This window comes from Priapulus caudatus, unplaced genomic scaffold (assembly GCF_000485595.1).
Source record: "Priapulus caudatus unplaced genomic scaffold, Priapulus_caudatus-5.0.1 Scaffold158, whole genome shotgun sequence".
Lineage (NCBI taxonomy): Eukaryota > Metazoa > Priapulida > Priapulimorpha > Priapulimorphida > Priapulidae > Priapulus > Priapulus caudatus.
The window spans coordinates 176283-196510 of record NW_014577219.1 but is presented as its reverse complement, the minus strand read 5'-3'; the positions used below and the strand labels follow the sequence as shown (position 1 = coordinate 196510).

The 20228-nt window shown below is 46.9% G+C and overlaps 1 protein-coding gene across 1 annotated transcript in view; it reads left to right on the top strand.

The window, feature by feature from the left end:
• Positions 1-910: 910 nt before the first annotated feature.
• LOC106806399 (hexokinase-2-like) overlaps positions 911-20228 on the top strand; it is a 26098-nt gene continuing 6780 nt past the window's right edge. Inside the window, exons 1-9 of the mRNA XM_014808324.1 lie at positions 911-1370; positions 2803-2965; positions 7008-7150; positions 16352-16567; positions 16935-17064; positions 17750-17829; positions 18131-18243; positions 18584-18739; positions 19441-19580. Coding sequence (XP_014663810.1) covers positions 1182-1370; positions 2803-2965; positions 7008-7150; positions 16352-16567; positions 16935-17064; positions 17750-17829; positions 18131-18243; positions 18584-18739; positions 19441-19580 — 1330 coding nt within the window. The 5' untranslated portion in view covers positions 911-1181. The remainder of the gene's footprint in view (positions 1371-2802; positions 2966-7007; positions 7151-16351; positions 16568-16934; positions 17065-17749; positions 17830-18130; positions 18244-18583; positions 18740-19440; positions 19581-20228) is intronic.

Here is a 20228-nt window from a genome sequence, read left to right as displayed (position 1 = left end):
TCCATGCTCCAATTCTCATTCTCAATGGTTTACTCCCACTAGACATGATGCGGCCATGATGCCGAGGCGCGCCGAGGATTGACACTTTGTGTCTTCCAATCACAGCCTACGCCGCACTAGTGTTTTATATTTTTACACATGGGGACCCATTGGACCACCAAATCGTCGATCTCAGGAACTAGGGCATTCTGCTAGGCTAGAACGGTTTCCTACGATAGAGTTTGGCACAAATACGAAAATAACACGCTGTTTAGCGCACTGCGCTACGTCCTTCTGTTGCATTTTCGCATTTCCGTATAAATCAGAATAAGCCCTGCCTTCTTCATTGATGGGCATGAATGGGGCGTCAACGACGTGACCAGTTAGGACTGTGTGTAGGTGTTTGGCGAGACTGTTTGCTTTTCGTAACTAATGAAAGGCCCGGCCGATGCATTTTGCACCGAAGTGGAAAAATTTGGCATTTTTACCCGCTTTCGGAAGTGAACGAGTGCATCATTCATCGAACCTTGAAGTTTTTCTTAAAATTAAATAATTCCGAAAATTCCTAACCGCACTACTCGATTGTTTTAGGCTTTTAGCCAATGAACGTAGCTGTGTGTGTGCCGTCTTGCCCGCGCGCTTTATCCTTGGCTTATGGGTCACACAGCCTGGTCGGGCTTTAGCTACGCAGGTGCCCGCGTTTTTCTCTACAGCCGGCAGTTCTTAGAATCGGAGTAGTAATAAAACTTGTAATGAAACACCCCCCACTCGTGACCGAGCTGCACGTTGAGTGGCAGCATGTAGGTCCGCCCCCACGATCTGTCAGCGCATGCCTTCGTTTGCAAGCGCGTCACGTAGGAGCTGCTGCTGCATCATGTGCCGGCTTGACGTCATACGTCTGTATAAATATCACCGCATCTCCGCTACCCGCTACCATAATTGACCTTTAGCGAGGGTGTGTGCGTTGAGCAAGTCTATTAGTATTACTATTAGTACTATAACCGTGTAGGCGAAATACGCGCCTGTGTGTTTGTGTGCGTGTGTGTCTATCTATCTGTACAAGTGTGCATAAATTTCGTACAACGAACGATAGCGCATCGATCAGTGAAATACGCCGTGAGTTTGAGACCGAGGCTGGCCACGAGGCTGCTGTCTAGAGCGTACCGATCGCATCGTTGTTGGGAGTCGATCGAGCCGCGGCCATGAACACTACTACTACTAGTAACTGTAGGTGCAATGAGTGCGTCAAGCAGACGGCGCCTGCCGGTGGTGAAGACTGCTGTGAGGAGAGAGACGATGGCGTGAAGGCCACCGATCTCATTCAGTGTCTGGCGCTAGTGCCAAAGTATCCGCGAACGACGGCCCACGATGCGCCGACTAGGCGCATGAAGGTCAGTTTATGGTCACACGCACGCACGCACGCACGCACGCACGCACGCTAGGAAGCGAGTGGCGCCGCAGTCCTCTCTTCGGATCAGGGATAGTCTGGTACCCCGCAAATATGTTTTCGCATATGTGCTAAACTAATCCGGTGTGCTAAACACTAGGCTTGGGCCCTCTCTTCTACCTGCTCGGTGTAGTAGCTAGGGTACTGTAGTACTAGTAGTAGTGTGTGCATGCATCTACCCATGCAGAATACAAGGTGCAGGTCACGCCCCATTCATGTGCCCGATGTGAGACCTGCGTTGGCGGTGGTGTAGCATACTCGGGTTGTCTTGACCGTATCAAGAGTATACATAATAGATGTACATAGAGTAAACATAGAGTACTGTATGTACAGTACATTGTACTCTATGTACATAGAGTACATATAGAGTAGAGTACATAATAGACTTGCTGTTAATAGTGTTATGTACGCTTGACCGTATGTAACGTATGCTGTTTCCATAGTCACACAGTCATTTATGCTGCCGGGGTTTGGGTGTGGGAGAATCGTTAAAAAATATAAGGGCGTAAGACGTTGAGACGGGATAGAATAATATACGTGTCAGGTAAAGATGGTTGCTAAGCGTGCTTACGAGTGATGAGCGTGGTATTAGATGTGGTTGGATTGTTGCGGGCGATCGACTTTCCATGCAGTCAAGCGTACTACAACCCACCCCCATTCTTCCTTTCTATTAATTATACAGCACGTCAATACATGTGACTCAAGTATCAAAGCTATATATGTCTATTATCGCGAGCATATAAACACTATACAGTACAGATATGTTCATGCTCTTCTTATTCATCCAACGTTTTGTAGAAATTTGTGGCGTTATCGATGCGCTGTGTGATACATGTTCCACGGAACATTCTGCTGACTGTATTGCAAATCAATACTGCCATACTACTGGTGTTCAAATGTTTGGTTAACATCAGCCAAGATATGAGGATGAAATCTGCTTGGCGACCCTTGTCCTTTATATAGAGATGATACAGTGAGTGTCGAAGCAGTTAAATCTCAGCTCAGAATAGAGTTGTTGGTGTAAAGGGCAATGCCACTGCTGGCGGGGACTGTTTGCTAAATGTAGACTAACCCTTGCGTAATATTACCCTACAGCACATCTGCTACATGTTAGTGACGTCTGCTGTGACGTCTACGCAAAAGCAGAATTGTCAACAGATTTAACATAAAATTGTGTGACCATCCATCTCGACTGTTTGTAAAAAAAAATTCATGTACCCGTACCTCGTTGATGCGATTTTATTTGTATAGGAAGGGGGTAAATTCAGACATCAATATTTATATATGTCTCTATATATAGAACATGCGAGCATGCTTGCCTGATGCTGTGCTGTATGCCGTCTGTACCCAAGTATTTTCTATTTCTCTGCTAATAGATTGACCTTCTGCTCTCTGAGCTGAAACTATCAGATGAAACCTATGGCAAAGTTCGGGACTTGATGATGACAGCTTTCAACCGGGGTCTAGGCAGGAAGGACAATGCGACGGCCGCTGTCAAGATGTTCCCATCCTACGTACGCTCAATACCCGATGGCACTGGTAAGTGATCCAGCCTATTCCAGAAGGAACAAGTCGGTTACAATAGGCAACATACCAACATCCAGGTTCCCGATTGCAATCCTCTGGGGAAAGGATGCGCTCCTGCATGAGAAGTGCAAGGTATATCTTATTAAAACATATGCATACATGTATGGGTCATGTTTCTCGTCACGAAGAGCCTGCAGCCAGGTTACTGCTGTGGTCGCCAGATTCCAGGCGTCGTGTTGGTCGTCCCAATATCACCCTGAAATCTCTACTAGTTGGAGACACTGGGCTTGAACCAGTCGAAATGAAAGTGGCGATGCGAGGTAGATGGTCGTAGAGGAAAAATATTGTCAATGCTTCACTGACCCCTACGGGAGTCGGATGAATAAATGAATGAATGAACGAATGAATAAATGAATGAATGAACGAATGAATGCATAAATAGTAAATGAGTCACGGACAAAAAGTTGTCAAAATGAGTAGCATGCCCCCTGTACTACATAGAGAAAAATCACAACCCTTCAGTGTCATTATCTTGGATTTATTGGTGGATGAGTGAAAGAAGAACTAGGTCATTCTGCTGTGCAAAGTCAGGAGAATTATGCAGTTGTGTTCGGAAAGACCTTTGGATCCCATATCTTTTGTTTTTGATCGTCTTCCACGATACAATTTATATATCTGTCCAGAAGAGCAAAAGAGAACGAAGGCATCCTTGTTTTGCTTTGATTAGCCAGCACTGTGAAAGCTGCCGAAGGCCTACCAGCATTTATAACTCTGCATGTTGATCCATCGTAGGTGGCTTCCATCAATGCAGCGTCGCTTGTATTCCGTAGTGCCCGAGCAACATCCAGAGGGCCTCTGTCTAGCTTATCGAATGTCCTTTAGTAGTTAATGCTGGTATGCAAGGCTGAGTTCTGTTCGATAGTGTGCTTTAATATTAAATTTAAAGGGAGGTTGATTTTATCTGTGCATGGTCAGTCCTGAGCAAAAGATTCCTTCTTGTTTCTCTCTTACCCTGGCATCCACTGCTGTTTTTGTTCGTTCGCAGATGTCTCTGTTTAGATCTTGCCCGAGACAGACAAAAATGTTTTTTTTCATTGCGGTTGAGTAAATGCCTCGTACAGACTTAATTACTTGTCCTATTTTCTAGTCCTCTGAAGTCAAGTCCCATTATCACAATGTTTGGTTGAATAACCCAAACAGTATCTAAGACTGTACAGGTTGGGTTTTATAATTGCTTTGGAGGGAGTTCCTTTTTTCCTGAAGCTTTATCATTATTTAGAAGGCGGCTCACCGTATTCTGGGTTTCACACCATCCAGGAACCATGATTATACACTCACTTAGTTCTCTTGCTATCTAGATAACCTGGTTGTTTTACCAGTCGCCTGTGGAGACCTTTCAGTCTGAAGTGGTGATTTTCATGGTCGTCCTGGTTAATAAAAAAGGTCGTTTAGTAATACAGGGTCCTTGCAGGTTCTGTCACGTTTCTCCGTAGCTGTTTGCCTGTGAGGGAGGTTTCTTTTTTTAGAGCTAGATGCTTGCAGGGATTTCAGCATCACTGTTTCTGTAACTTCTGAACAGCCGTTGCTGCCGTGACTGTCTGTCAATGTGCCCATCCCCCAACCTGGAGGACCAGAGGTTGCCTGACCTCTACCCTTTTATCTGTCCTAGACATCTGCTGGCTTAGTGCTTAGGTTGACGTTTTGCACCCTTAAGCTCAATAGCTCCTGCTGACACCCAGAAATGTTGCCCTAATTTCAGACCCAGCATACGTTAATGGTATTCATAATGACAATTAATTCAGTTAATTTAGTCGGTCATAAAATTCAGCCGTTTAGGGAAATATACATGCCGATAAATTTCATGCCTAACCCTAACCCTCACCCTAACCCTAACCATTATAATATGGTGGTGGCAAGGCAATCTGTCTGTAGGAACAGCAAAGGAAAAAATAATAAGTAAAAGATCTATGTCAGCAGTGTCAACAAAATAACAAAAAATGACGTTGCAGTAATATACGCCATGTGAGAAACAAGACGCATATATATATTCGCAAAACAATCTGCTATGACGGGCCACGTTGCTTGCTTTCACACTAAAAACCCTCTTCCTCGAATTGATACGTGCCATTCCAGCACTCACCGTGTAAACATAATGTTACATGTAAGCAGAAGTAGATAATAGGGAAGGAGTGTGACTTCAATAAACAAGGGAAATTCGTCATTTACTAGCCTTAGAATACCTACGATTTACTACGCGTAACTCAGCCAACTTGAGCTCAAATCGTACACAGTACATTCGCCTAGCATCATGCGAAATCGTTTCCTCGTATACACCCGCAATCCGGAGATATAATGTATAAACCGTATAGTAGCGTCCTTTTGTTTCAAGTTAGGCGGTTTATACATTTGGTTTGCTGGCAACAGAATGGATAATCGTGTCGTACGTTTTAGTCTGTATCTCCGGATTGCGGGTGTATACGAGGAAACGATTTCGCACGATGCTAGGCGAATGTACTGTGTACGTACGATTTGAGCTCAAGTTGGTTGAGTTACGCGTAGTAAATCGTAGGTATTCTAAGGCTAGTAAATGACGAATTTCCCTTGTTTATTGAAGTCACACGCCTTCCCTATTATCTACTTCTGATGTAATTGTAAGCAAACTTCCCATGTTACAGCCAGTCTTCCATGTATGTATTCGCCTGCTTGCATTCAATTAGCTTGCAAAAAGCGACATTGTTTGCAACTAGAGCTAGGCATGTCAGTGAATGCTCATGGCCAAGTAAAGCATTTTTCGACTCGTGGTGTACGTATTATATGTCCCAGAGTTGGAAATAACAACCCGTTCCCAGTTTAAGACTGGTACCTTCTTAGGCAGCCCTGGCTTAATTTATGTCTTGTATATAATATATGTATTTGACTATAGGTTATTTAGTAGACATCAACGTTTGGCTGGCAATGGGTTTTCAGATTTATATCCAAGACTGAGTGATAATCTGCTTCAACATTATATTTCTCGCACGAACCGCTACTAATACTCCGTCCTAAACTCACCGGATAAACTCTCACGGGACATGCAAATTTGCGCATGTTACCAAATGCGGTGAGATGTATTATTTAGAAAATTTAGACTAGTGAAAGTTTAAAAAAAGAGTGGATTTGGCCAGCCAGCAGCTGCCACCCTGCTACGCGTGAAGTGCTTTGAAACTTAATTAGTGCCATGGTTACGTGTAAACATTACGATAGTTTTTTCAATGAATCCTAACCACTGAGAGTAAAAAGATGTGAGAGAATTCAATGATTAGCTTTGTTAGTATGAAGACGTGAATAAATGAGCGACTGAAAACAGATTGTTGCCCAGCGATTCTCAAGGTAAGCTTTGCATTTGGTTGGGTTAGGTAAATAAGAAATCTAAATCAAGTACAAGTATGAACTTACTAGTTTCACGAGGAAATGAATACGGCGCACATTTTCACGTACTTGCTTGAGTGTTCTTGGAGTGTCCTCCATGACATTTTCAAGAAGAAATATTATTACGTTTGTGTGATGTACTATACTTCTATGAGACCTGGATATATATATATATGTATGTATGTATGTATGGGCTGTTTAGATATTGATCAATGACTAACTATAATTAACTCTTTCACTATGACCTTGTTGAACATTCTTGGTTTTTGTCGAGTTCTTTCCCAGTAGGAAACTGTGCTACCCACAATGTGATTATGTTTGGAAACCAGTTCACTCCTTGATTTACATATACACAGTGAAAATATCGTTGTGCCTAGTGAAATCTCATCGGCGTTTAAATGTCGGGATACTTTTGCCTAAAGCTGGGACGACCGGTTTGTGGAGGTGGAATGAGTGTCAGTGAAAAGGTCAGAATGATGAATGTTGTGTGATGCATGATCGATGTATCCCTAACGACCAATGACTGCTGTTTTCATGACGCACGGACATTACAATACAACACAGAGACCCCGAGTTATATTTCGAACGTGTGCATGCATGAAAAAAAGACGCATAGTGGTCAATTCCGTGATTTATCTATTTACAGAACGAGGAAAGTTCTTGGCGTTGGATCTCGGCGGGACAAACTTCCGTGTGCTATTAATAGAACTCGAGCCGGGATCAGAGGTACTGATGAAGAGCAAGATCTATGCTATCCCACAAAGGATCATGGTCGGCACAGGCAAGGGTGTAAGTAGACGTGCGATCGGTGTTCTAGCCTTTCTATTTACATAGTCTAAACGTGGAAAGGTGCTGATAGTCCTTTACTCTTGGCTCGACCAGTATTGTCAAGTTTACATATAGTATCAGGAGACTCGTATCAATAGACTCCTGATCGATAGACTCCTGATTGATAGACTCCTGATTGATAGACTCCTGATAGTGTAACACACCGTTTAGTAATTAGATATGTGGCGTCACTGAATAAAAAGAATTTGTTGTTGTTCTTCAAAGAGCCTGTGGGTCAATATACAGTCTCTACAAGATACCACAACCCCTTTCTAACGTGGTGATACGAACGAGGAAGTTCACGCTGTTATATTGTCATGGTTACTGAGTAGAAGTGAAAGCACTGGAGGTGAAGGCCGTGGGGGGGGGGAGTCGTTAGCAGATTGTAGAGACTGTCACCACTGACTTTCTTCTTTTTCCGTGAAGGTGCGGCCCCGGGTGGCAATCCATCCACGCGCCGGTGTAGAAATAGGTGCAGTCGCTGCACACGGTGGCGATACGCATTATTTTAGTCCGGAGACCCAGATCCGGCGAGTGATCTTCTAGCTCTCGTTTTTTTTTGCGCTGCCTTGATTGTTATGAAGGCCACAAGCCGTGTGTGTTCAGTGCTGATATAGCTTGTGGCCCCACGGCCAGTGGTGACAGACACGTGGGGTTGTTATTTGTATCGCGAGAGTGTGTCCTAGGTAGTAGGAGGGGGTGTCACAGAAGGACAGGGTCAGTGCTCGAGTTTTCGTCACGGCCCTGTCGACAAGTGCCGATTAGGCCATCCTTAAAAAATTCTATGTTTGCTGTCCCCCGACCCATGATTTTTTTAGTGGGTAGGTAGGTAGGTCATTTTTTTTTGTAAGGCGTAATAGTTATTTTAAGTCTGTCCTCATGTTTGCCACACATGCTTTGTGTTTCAGTCTTAACTATGAGAAATGTAAAAAAAAAAAAAATGTGGAACCCAAAATGTCCAAAAAAACTTTTGGGTTGCGGCTATTTTGGTGGGTCGGTCGGAGGACAGCAAACATATAATTTTTTAAGGATGGCCTTACTGCTTGCTCCGGTGCTTCTGAAACATTGGACGATGTCCATGAACCGCCGTGGCTGTTTGCTTCTAAATGCCTTTATCACATATTCCATGTTGTATAACATCTTTCCCTCCCTCCCCGTCGCGTTTGATAAATTAAAAAAAGAAGAAGCACGTCCGGCCTGATAATACGTACACGTTGTCCTTAACAAGGTGGGCCTTAAGAAGGAAAAAAGTACCTGAAAGGATGATAACAGCGATGATGTCAATGTATGTGGGAACCAGATCAAGGGTTAGAACGACAGCAGGGACGTCAGAGGAGTTTGACATTGGAGTAGGGGTACATCAAGGCTCGGTATTAAGTCCCTTACTTTTCATCATAGTAATGGATGAGGCAACTAGAGAAAACAGAAAAGGGGTTCCTTTTCTTTTTCTCTCCCCACCACTCTGCCCCCTCTAAGGCTAACCCCCTATCTCTCTCTGTCTCCTTCTCACTCTGTGTTTTTATATCTCTACTTTCATCTGTGTATCTTGACTGTCATCTTTAAATATTATTTTTATGTCCACTGACGTCAGGGGGGGTGGTGGTCAGCTACATTGTGGTTATTAAGTAGAGAGGCGAGAGCGTCCGTGCATACGCACCTCGCCACTAGTGGTCACAAACCTAAGAGCTTTGACCCCTCTGACGTTCGTCTGTCGATTTCCGCTGATGGAAGTTATCATCTCTGCTGCCGGCAATGTTGTTGCCATTGGTTACGAGTTAATTGGATCACTCGTCTGACGTTAACGTCAAGATTTTTCTCTACTGCCGGTGTGATGGTGGGGGTGGAGAGATGTATCCTTACGTTTTCGCGAACTTTTGCTTACACACGGGGATAAGAAAGATGGTGTACGTGACTAAAATCTTGTTTTATCATGCAGTCTAAATGCCAACTAATTGACTACGTGCCCGCCTGCCCGTCTGCCCTGCCCGTCTGCTAGTTTGCTAGTTTGCATAGTGTCGCTGATCTGTAGTTAATTTTAGAGTCGTCCCCTCCATCTTGGAAGTTTTGCGAGTTTGTTATTAGCTTTAGCTGGTTGGCCCCCTGCTTGTAGATTCACTTAGTTCCATTTGTTGAGTTTTTTGTGCGTTTATCGCAAGGCTTTGTACCAGCTTACGTTGCATGGCCCGAACATTTAGGATAGTACGTAAAATATCTTAAACATCAAATTAGATTTGTGAGTATTATTTATATCTGTTGTGAATATCGTACATCTTAGGACCTGATTCGTCATTGAAGGCTTTAGTGCACCGTAGATGTTTGATTTACTGTTAGCTTGATTGATTTGTCATGAGCATTTCTAAAACATTTGACTGAAAGATCGAAGGTTGAGGTAGCGAACCGGCAAAGTTAAATAGCATTTGCTATCGATTTCGATGTTATTCTGGAGCATTTTCATCATCAGTAGCTAATGACATGTCGTAGTATTTGTATAGTTGGATATTATCATTATAAGCTGCTGGTATGTTGAGTGAAAGTGAAATATGTCTCCCCGCAGTTCTCTCATTGAGGTGAGATATTTATAAAGCTGGGCTTGGGATAGCTTGCTGAAAGGTTATGGGTATGTTTTCTCAATTTTTGAAGGGCGTTTTTGCACGCGGTTATATTTTGATGAGGGATGGGTGACGCCGTTTTTGTCTGCGGTTCGAGATATCGGCCCAAAGACGTGTCACTGTAAGCGCAGTTGTAATTCAGGGTCCCTCTGCATGAGTTTTAGAAGCCAGCTGCAGTAGTGTGCTTGCATCGGCCGGTAGTGACTAGTAGTTGTTTCAGTGGGTGTCCATTGCAGAAACTGTCTGTGTCATTCAGAGGTCATTCACGAACACGGAAGGGATTGAATTGTTGTTTGCAAGTTGCTATATCGATCAGCAGACGTAATCATAGTGCTGCCGTTTAGAAGCAAGTTACGAGTGCTATCGCTGTAGATTTTTTTCGTTCTCTCAACTTTTTTTTTCCTACATCTCCTTCTCGTTTGTAGATTGGTAATGTTATTTTAAGTTGTGTTGCAGGCTAAGAAGAAGGCTTATATCACAATAATAATAATTATTATTATAATAATAACGATAATAATATGTGTGCTATTGTCTGTATGTGCGCGTATGTCTCGAATATTCTCGCGTCTGTGTGCAGGGTGATACTCCATTAGGAGTGTTCCCAACTTTAATGTCATTAATGGTTACGTTGTCCTTGAAGGAAATGTTTGCCTTGGAGCCCGTTCAACTGGCACGTGGTGTCCTATAATTTCTGATTAAACTCGAGACAACACTTGTCTTGCCTTTACAAAAAGTTATATATAGCTATAGCCGCGTTCACACGGTCATGGTTTGGCTCGAGCCAAATGGGCTAAATTTGGCTCGGGCCGGTTTGAGTCGGAGCGTTCACACGTACGCAAGTGAATACTGTCTGTCAAATTCAGATTCAAATTCAAATAAATTTTATTGCACAAATATCTTACAGATACTTTGGCAGTATGTCACGAGATGGTGTTGTGTACGATTCAGAGTGTTTACTTACGTTCCGAGTTCAATTATCAATCTTGATATTTTTCGAATTTTTATACCGTTTTGGACTTTATTTCGTCGAAGTACACGTTCGATACTCGCAGCATCTACCGCTCAACCGATTCTACCGCTCTACCGCTCGCCGAAAGCTGGTGCTAAAATTTGGCTCGGGCCTGGTCCGACGTTTTCGATGGGACCAAATTGGCTCGTGCCAAGTTGGCACGGCCCGAAAAACCGTCCGTGTGAACGCTCGGCTCGAGCCAAATCTAGCGCGGGCCTAATTAGGCTCGGGCCAAAAACGTCCGTGTGAACGCGCCTCATGTGTGCGATATAGTGCGACCGACTCTCTGCAGAGGGAGACTGCGTTGCAGAAGTGCCACCTGCCGGCGCGCTGTATACGTCCACGTTCAGTTGATCGGCGAGCGTGATAAAGTAACTCGTACTCTTTACTAGGTCGATTGCTTTTGAGTAGAGCTGCTTTTCTGTAGCGAGCGAGCTCATGGCATACAGCAGCACGCAATATCCGCAAGACTAGGCAGCCAGCCAGCCAGCCAGCCAGCAAGTCGCTCGGTTTCGTTGCAGCGCTATAATAGTTATTAAACGTATAGAGTACTACATACATATAGGGTAGAATAATCGATATAGCTTGCTTCGTCATGTGTTTGCAGCGTACGTGTGCAAGGCAGCATGGCCGACCAGTATAACGTTGTGTAGACGTAATGCGAAACTGTAACACTCGTTCACTCCATCTATGATGGCAGTGTTTCGTAAGCCTTTCTCTCTGTCTCCCGCCTGTCTCTATCCCCCCTCTCTCCCTCTCCCATCGTATACGATGCAATACCCTACGTATACGTGCAAATCTGCATGTCACTTTGGACTCGGTCGTTTTTTTTACCGTCAGAGCAATTACTTCGTGATAGAGTTCTCGTTTTGTTAAATCCGCTTAGCAAACAGAATAGTTTTTCAAGCTTGTCATTATGTGTTACGCAAGTAGGTGGCACGCATCGTAAACTAATGCATCAAACACGACATTTGACTTTCTTTCGCATGTATGAAATAGGCATCACTTATCTATGCGTGCCAGTTGACATGTTTAATCGTGCACCTATGAAAGTTAGATAAAGATATCAGGACAGGACGTGCAAAAAAAATGGGTTAAATTAATTAATTATATTACCTAGCATATATAAATAGGCATATATATGAACTTGCATCAGCTAGGGAAACAGGCACGTGTTGGCTTGGGATGGTCACTTGTTACTATAAGCCTGGGAGTATACGGGAGGGCTTCTACATGTATGACAAATTACGGTACATGGTGCGTGATGAATTCACAGCACGCCTGTGCAGTAATGGATTACCTCTGCCCACCTATGGTCGCACCGTGTAGCGGGGATGGACATACCATGGTCGTACACAGCGAGTAGAGGGGATTAGTGTGTGACTTCATGCGTGCATCCCCTGGGTGAGCTAGCGCCTGGATCTGGGAGAAAGTGCAGCCACTTTGCTTCAAAAAGTGCTGCGTAACTGTTAGTCAGCATTTTTTTGGGGGGTAAAGCCCTTTGCATCCGTAGGAGAATCGCATGGGACGGTCGATAAGTGGGACATTTTCTGTTGGCGTGGCGTGTGGGGGTGCGTCCTTGTGTGCGTGTTGTGTGTGTGTGTGTGTGTGTGTGTGTGTGGTGCTGTGTGTGGGCCCGTGGCATGTGTGTCGTGTGTCGTTGTGTGTGTGTGTGTGTGCTGTGTGTGTGTTGCAGTCACCAGCGGGTCGTGCCGGGTGGTGTGTGTCGCTCGTCGCTCGCCGCTGCCGTGTGTTGTGCTGTGTGTTTGTGTGTGCTGTGGTGTGCTGTGGGGCCGCTCCCTGGCCGCGCCCGGTGGCCTGCTGTGCTGGTGTGTTGTGTGTTGCTGTGGTGCTGTGCCGTGTGTGGTGGCGGGTGCTCGTTGTGTGTGTGTGGTGTGTGTGATGCGTGCTGTGTGGTGTGTGGCGCTGTGTGGATGGTGGCGCCGCCCTGGCCCCCCGGCTGCGCTTGCGGGTGTGTGTGTGTGGCTGGTGTCGTGCCCTGGCGGTCTGCCGCGCGTCGCGCGCCTGTCGTGTGGCCGTCGGCCCTCGGTGCCGCGTCTGGTGCGTGTGCGCGGTCTGTTGTGCACGTCTGCTAGTATTCACGTCGGGGGCTCGGGCGTGTGAGCTTTGTGTGCGCGTCTGTATGTCGTGTGTGTGTGCGTTTGCGTGCGTGAACTGTGCGTCGTCCCCTGCTGTGTGCGTGGCGTGCATGCTGTGCGTGCGCATGCGAGCCGCTGCGTATCACTCTGCACGGGATCGACGGTCGCGGCGTCCGACCACACGCTGTGCATCTAAAGTTACCCCACCCACCACCACCGCGCATCTCGTCTACGCATCGTCAATCGTTTACATCAGTTCTAGCCCACATTGATCTGCAGCCAGGAATGCTGCAACTGCGCTTACGACGGAACAGGACAGAACATGCCGAGAACAAATCCTACCCTATATAAGCGTGAGCTTGACCTACATGCGCACGGTTGTGTAGTCGCGCTCACACCACACCCCGGTTCATCCTGGTCCTCATCCTGCCTTACCCGTACAGGCGTGCTACCATGTGGGCGCCGAGTCTGTCTACCTGGACATTATACCGCTTAGTGCGAATGTGCAGGGGCAGAGGGAAAAAATTGAGCTGGGTGTTAGACTAGCGTTCTTTTGGCACACTCTGGCTGCGCTGCCTGTTGCAGCTCGTGACGGGAAGCGTCTGCTCGCTACTGCGGCTACCGGATCAGGTGAGAGCAATGCCGATTTATTTAGCAACACCCCCGCAACACGCAATGTCCCTCGCCTATGTAGCGGTCTTTTTCGGCTAAACACTTTCTAAACGTTCCTGCAAACATATCTAACCAAGCAGCAATCGCGAGATAGAAACTCCACCACAGACGCGTAAAACAGTTGCCCCATCTTGCTGGTACACCCAATATTCGCCGTTCAGGACCAAATACAGCCCCCCCCCGCGCAATCACCCCCCCCAGACAATTACCCCGGCAAAAGTACCCCCTGCTATTAACCCGCTCGCCGCACAATTAGCCGCCCGGACCAATCAACCCCGGATATTTACCCCCCGGACAATCACCCCTGGACATTATACCCCCTGGACACTTACCCCCGGACAAGTCACCCCCGGACAAATTACCCCCCCGGATATATACCCCCCGGACATTTACCCCCCGGACAATCACACCGCCGCGACAATTACCCCCTGGCGACATTTATCCCACGCGCGACTGGACAATTACTCCCCGGGACATCTTACCCCTTGCGACAATTAGGCCCGGGGATTTACTTCTTGGTACATTTTACTTCCCGGACATTTTACCTCACTTGTTTCATGTTGAACCAGTGATACTAGGGAGGAGCGTCGAGGCAGGAGGGAAGAACCGGTCGGTGCGAGGAAGGAGACGATGGTGGGGCGAAGGTGGTGGAAGACGGAGGAGGGGTGAGAAGGTGGAGGAAGTGAGGAGGAGGAGCGGGAGAGGAGGTGGAGGCAGGAGGAGGGGCGGCAGAAGGTGTTGGGAGGAGCGAGAGAAGGGGAGAAGTGGTGGAGGAGGAGGAGTTGGATGAAGCCGTTGTGCGAGGAGCGAGGAGGGGGGAGAAGTGGAGGAGGAGGACCGGAGAGGAAGTGGGGAGGGTGGAGAGCGGAGGAGGGCGGAGGAGCGAGGAGAGAAGGTGGTCAGGAGTGATGGAGCGGGAGGGGCGAGAACGTGGGGAGAATGGTAGTGTGTGCGGAGGAGAGAGGGGCAGAAGGGGTGGGGAGGAGGAGGAGGAAGGGGGCAGAGGTGGAGTCCGAGGAGCGGCAGAAGCAGGCGGAAGGACGAGGAGGAAAGGAGTGGCGACGCGAGGAGGAGGAGGCTGGGGAGGAAGGGCTGGGCCGGAGGAGGCAGGAGGGGCCACGCGAAATCGGATGGAGGGAGTAGTAGATGAGACGTGAAGGAGGAAGAGCAGGAGGAGGCAGGAGGACGGCAGGCACGAGGAGCAGTGGAGAGAGCGAGGCAGGGCCAGCATCCCGGCGCGGGAGAACGTAGTGGAGAAGGAGGGGAGGAGGGGAGAAGGTGAGGAGGAGGTACGAGCAAGGGAGGAGGTAGCGGCAGCGGGCAGGGTGGTGCGAGGACGGAGGGTGAGGAACGGTGGTGAAGACGAGCCGAGGGCCAAGGACGAGCGAGGTGGGAGGCAGGACATGGACGGGAGGAGAGCGAAGAGTGCGAAGGGGACGGGTGGAGAGGAGGCAGGAGGAGGAGGCCCCAGGAGTTGGGAGCAATCCGCGGGTGGGAGAGACACAGTGGGTGAAGGACGGAGGCAGAGGGAGACTAGGTGGAGCGAGAAGAGAGCTAGGCTGGAGGAGCTGAGGAGGTAGAGCAGGGCTCGCCTCTACCTCCTCCTCTCCTCCTCCTCCATCCGACATTCTTCCCTCCTCTTCCTCCTCTCTCAACCACCACATGCACCTTCTCTACCTCCTCTACCTCCTCCTCTCCTCCTCCTACTCCTCCTCCACTACCTTCTTCATCGTCCTCTATCCCCTCCTCTAAATGTCCGGGGGTAAATGTCCGGGGTGTAATTGTCTGGGGGATAATTGTCTGGGGGGGGGGGTAAATGTTCGGGGGTTGATTGTCCGAGGGGTAAATGTCCGGGGGGAATGGCATGGGGGGTTAATGTCCGGGCTGATTGTCTGGGGGGGTATTTGTCCTGATACCCCAATATCATTGTTTCTACTCTCTATGACTATTGTTGTTTGACTCTGCATTGACACCATGCACTGTGCATATATATATAGCTATCGATCTAATTTGTAGTCAGGTATAACGCGGTGGTGACACATCATAAACCCCTACAGAGAGAGAAACAAAGCGAAGTGGTTAGAGAGTAAACTGCTACACTATGATCGATGAGAAATCCTGGATCCAGATCTGGATCCGGATCACCACCAAATTCTAATCAATTGGTTGTTCCAAAATTTTTTATCAAAATCCGTCCGTAACTTTTTGAGATATCATGTTCATTGAGACAAACAAACCAACAAACAAACCAACAAACACACAAACGAACGGGGACGAAAACACAACCTCCTTGGCGGAGGTAAATATGGCGCGTATATAATATGTATGATGATGTGGTCAGATGGTTACTGATTTTTACCCATGCATCTAAAGAGAGATGAAATATATTAATCCCATAATTGTGCATTATAATTTTTAAGATAAATTTGTCACATTAGTATTGTTTTGTTACTGAATGTACATTTTGTACGATTAGGTATATAACCCATGGCTTCTTTTTCGATTCACTTTTGCCTAAAACTAACAAAATTAACTTTGTTTCATGCATGCTGTGAGTGTATTGAGTGAAAATCAAACAGTGGGTTACTATATTTAATCATTAATGATGCCTTGGTTGCAGAAAGGCTTGGGGTTGTCCAACAGGTTGAATTGTCCAAAAGGTCGTAAGAGACCATCTATAATTCCATGATTCTAATGCCATGATGGCCAGCCAGCTAGAACTTGTAGATTTTGCTGTGATTTGATGGATGTTTGTGTTTTTGTTCACGTGCAGTTGTTCGACCACATCGCCCACTGTTTGGCGATGTTCATCCGCGAGCACAAGCTGGAGAACGAGACCCTCCCTCTCGGCTTCACCTTCTCGTTCCCTTGCCGGCAAGAGGGCTTGACGGCAGCCAGGCTGGTGAAGTGGACGAAGGGTTTCAGGTGCTCGGGCGTGGAAGGAGAGGATGTCGTCAGGCTCCTGCGTGAAGCCGTCGCGAGAAAGAGGGTACGTTCGCACGATACGTCGTCGTCGTCGTCGTCGTCGGCGCCGCTGCGTTCTGCTGCATGCGTTGCAACGTTTTGTCACGTCGAATTGCACTCGAATTGTCACCTCGAATTTGCACTCTGTGTCACGTTCTGTCTTCACGTCTTCTCGGTCTTTCGATGAAGTCATGTGATGCTCGTTGTGCAGTTTCTTCATTTTCTTCTTCTTTGGTCTTCTTCTACGAATGCGTCTACTACTACTTCTCTTCGTACTTCTAATACCTCTCTACTTATGACTACGATTTACCCTTTGTGACTACGTACCGTGTGGTTTTTCGTGTGGTGTTTGATGGTCTGATAGACTAGTGAATGTGCTGTCCTATTCCCAGGCGTCAGAACCTGCTGTCTGTTGCCAGCAGGAGTACGATATCGACGTCGTCGCCCTCGTTAACGACACCGTCGGGACGCTCATGGCCGTCGCACACAGAAATCCGAAATGTTTGATCGGACTCATCATAGGTACGAGTTGTAGGAACGCTCGCGGATTTAATTACGTTCGCGTTTCTCGTCGACGGACGAGTCGGTTTAGGTGTAAGGCGGCACTCGGTCGAGGCGTTTTCAACCTGTAAATGTTTCTTGTTACTAGAGCGGGGATTCGATCGTTACTTTGCGTAGCGTTAAGGACTATGGTCCTTGTCTTGTTACGAGCGGGGGAAGCCATGCAGTTGTGCCATCAGCATGCCGCGTGGATGGAACATGGTGTCTATTATATAGTTGTAATGCAATAAAAGTTATGGTAACTGGAGTGAGTAATATAAACTCGGTGCCTGAGAGATGCGGTGGCGCGATCTGTTGGAATCGGCAAGTACTCTGAGACGTGATGCGAGTAATGATGAAATTACTTAATTAGTAACGATTAGCACTCCTTGGTAGTTGCCTTCCTCCTTACTAGATGAGGGGGTACATTTCGGTCACTCAGTCATCTGGGAAGCAGCGGAGGGCTTCTTAGTATCTGGCACACGTGGTTGTTGTTCGCTCAGACATGGAGCTTGGTAGGAGTGACATTCTTCATGTTAGGGTAAATGGGCTTCTACACTTACTCATGCTCACTTGCACCACATGTCTCAGATTACTCGCTATTTCCCACAGATGGCACCACTGTCTGCATTGCATACATTACATTACATTATATTGCTGTGTACAGGCACAGGCACAAATGCCTGTTATATGGAGCAATTGGACAATGTTGAGCTATGGAATGAAGATTACAATGAGCCAAAAGAGGTGAGGACGCAAAATCGTACGGGCAAACATTCATGGTCATGTATTTGCCAGGAGTTGTCAGTCTTCTGCCTCGTTGAGAAGAATTAAAAAGTTATAAAACAAGAAATCGTGTAAATTTAAACCAGACATTAAAATTGAAGGCCTGTCTAGCTACTATATATACCAGAGACTAACCTTGCACCAATAACCATGACGTCTTCTCTCTACATTTGTCTTATGGCGATGAAAGGGTATTGAGTAGTTCTGACCTCGCACGTCTTGCTGTCTGCTGCGTGTCAACAACGTCTTCATATTTCTATAGGTGATAATAAACACAGAATGGGGAGCATTCGGTGACGATGGTGACCTGGACTTTATGTTGACTTCTTTCGACCACGAGGTGGACAAGGGGACACTTAATCGAGGAAAGCAGCTGTGGGTACCAGCCACTGTTTAGTTAACACAGAATGACGTGTAGGCGTGAAATCTCATGTAATCGAGAATTTGATCGTGTAGCAGAATTTCCGTAGGTCGATCACACATTTAAGAATGTAGTTGAATTCGTATGCAGTTTAGATTCTAATTTGATTGTGTAGTTGAGTCGAAATTATATCGAAGGGATACTGATCCGTACAGTTTACAACCAGTACATGTCGTTGCAACAAGGTTTGCTGCAACCACAGTGGCCAGTTTCTCTTAGAATACTTACCTGTATACAGTACAGACTACTGGTTATTGACGCAGAGTGTACAGTGAGTGTATGGTCTCGTTTCAGATATGAGAAGATGATATCTGGCATGTACATGGGAGAGGTGGCCCGCCAAGTTCTCGTGAAACTTGTCGAAGAGAAGCTACTGTTCAGCGGCGAGCTCTCAGAGGAACTAAGCACGCGCGGGAATTTCTACACCAAATACATATCTGAAATTGAAAGGCAAGTCGGTGGGAGGGCACGTGAGAGTGAGCACGATGGAGAGAGAGAGAATGTAATGTTTTTGGTATAGTGGCGATAGTTAATAGTCGGAGTAGTCGTAACTCACAATAAATCCATGAATGCGTGTATCGGGTCTAACACAGTGGCAGCGCCTGCTCACTGATAAACCTCCTCTTCCTTAAAGGGATTACATCACCATAATTAGTAAAAATAAAAATAAATATTTTCACTTTTTTACAAAATATAAGTGATTCTGTTCACTTTTTTTATGGTTAAATTGCTGCATTATACTTCCTATTTTACTATATTGTTTGATGTGAATATACACTCGTGACTCATACATAGCCCATAGCAAGCAATTAATGTCAGGAACATAATATCAAATCGTCCAGGTTTTTTGGATTTTTAATTAGTTGAGAAACAATCTTATCAGGTAAGAATTTGACGATACGTTTAGTCCCATTAGTTCTTACTTTTAATGTAAAAAAATGGCAACAAAAATTTTACAAATTTTACCATAGAAAATTCGTGACGTAGTCAATTTAAGCCCGGCGCACACGTGAGTCATTTTACTCAAGTAAAATGATGCATGCGTCAAAATACTCACGTGTGCGGCGGATTTTCGTTTAGTATTTTGACGCATGCGTCATTTCACTTGAGTAAAATTACTTACGTGTGCACGCTGGGCTTTACTTACGCAGCGACCCGCCAGGAGACTACACGAACGTCAAGCAGGTACTGGAGGAGTTGGATATCACAAACTACACGGATGAGGACTGCCAGGTCATCAGGGAGACGTGCGAGGTCGTCTCGTCGCGAGCATCTTACCTATGCGCAGCCGGTAAGAGCGAAGGCGAGGCCAGGGGGGTGGGGCAGGGAGGGAGGAATGAGAGAGGAGGGAGGGAGGGATAGAGGGAGGGAGAGAGGCGAGGGGGAGCGGAGGGACATGAAGGGAGCGGAGAGAGCGAGGAGGATGAGAGCAGGGGGAGGGAGAGGAATGAGGGAGGGAGAGAGCGAGCGAGGAGAGAGGGAGGGGGAGGGAGGGGGAGGGAGGGAGAGAGCGAGGGAGCGGAGAGAGGGAGGAGGGGGGGAGGGGAGGAGAGGGATGGGGACTTGCCGAGTGTGGGTCTCGTCCGCGAGCATGGGTACCTGTCGAGTTAGTACATGTAGATGTACCTTGTAGTGTGTATCGTTGGTGAGAGCGAAGGAGAGGGAGTGGGGCGACGGGACGAGGGGTTGGGGCGCGGTGAGGGGCGAGAGGAGGAGGCGGGCGAGGGGATGAAGGTGGGGGAGGTGGGAGGGCGAGAGGGAAGAAGGGGTGTGGGGGACGGGGTCGAAAAGGGAGTGGGGAAGATAAAAAGTAACAGGTGTCCTTTCTATAAGAACCTACTAATGAGGTTTAACTGTAGCCACAGTAATCACTGGTGAGCTTGGCGCAGGGGCTGTAAGTTCTCGATAGAACCGCCGGTCTGTTTCTTCCTTTTCAAGT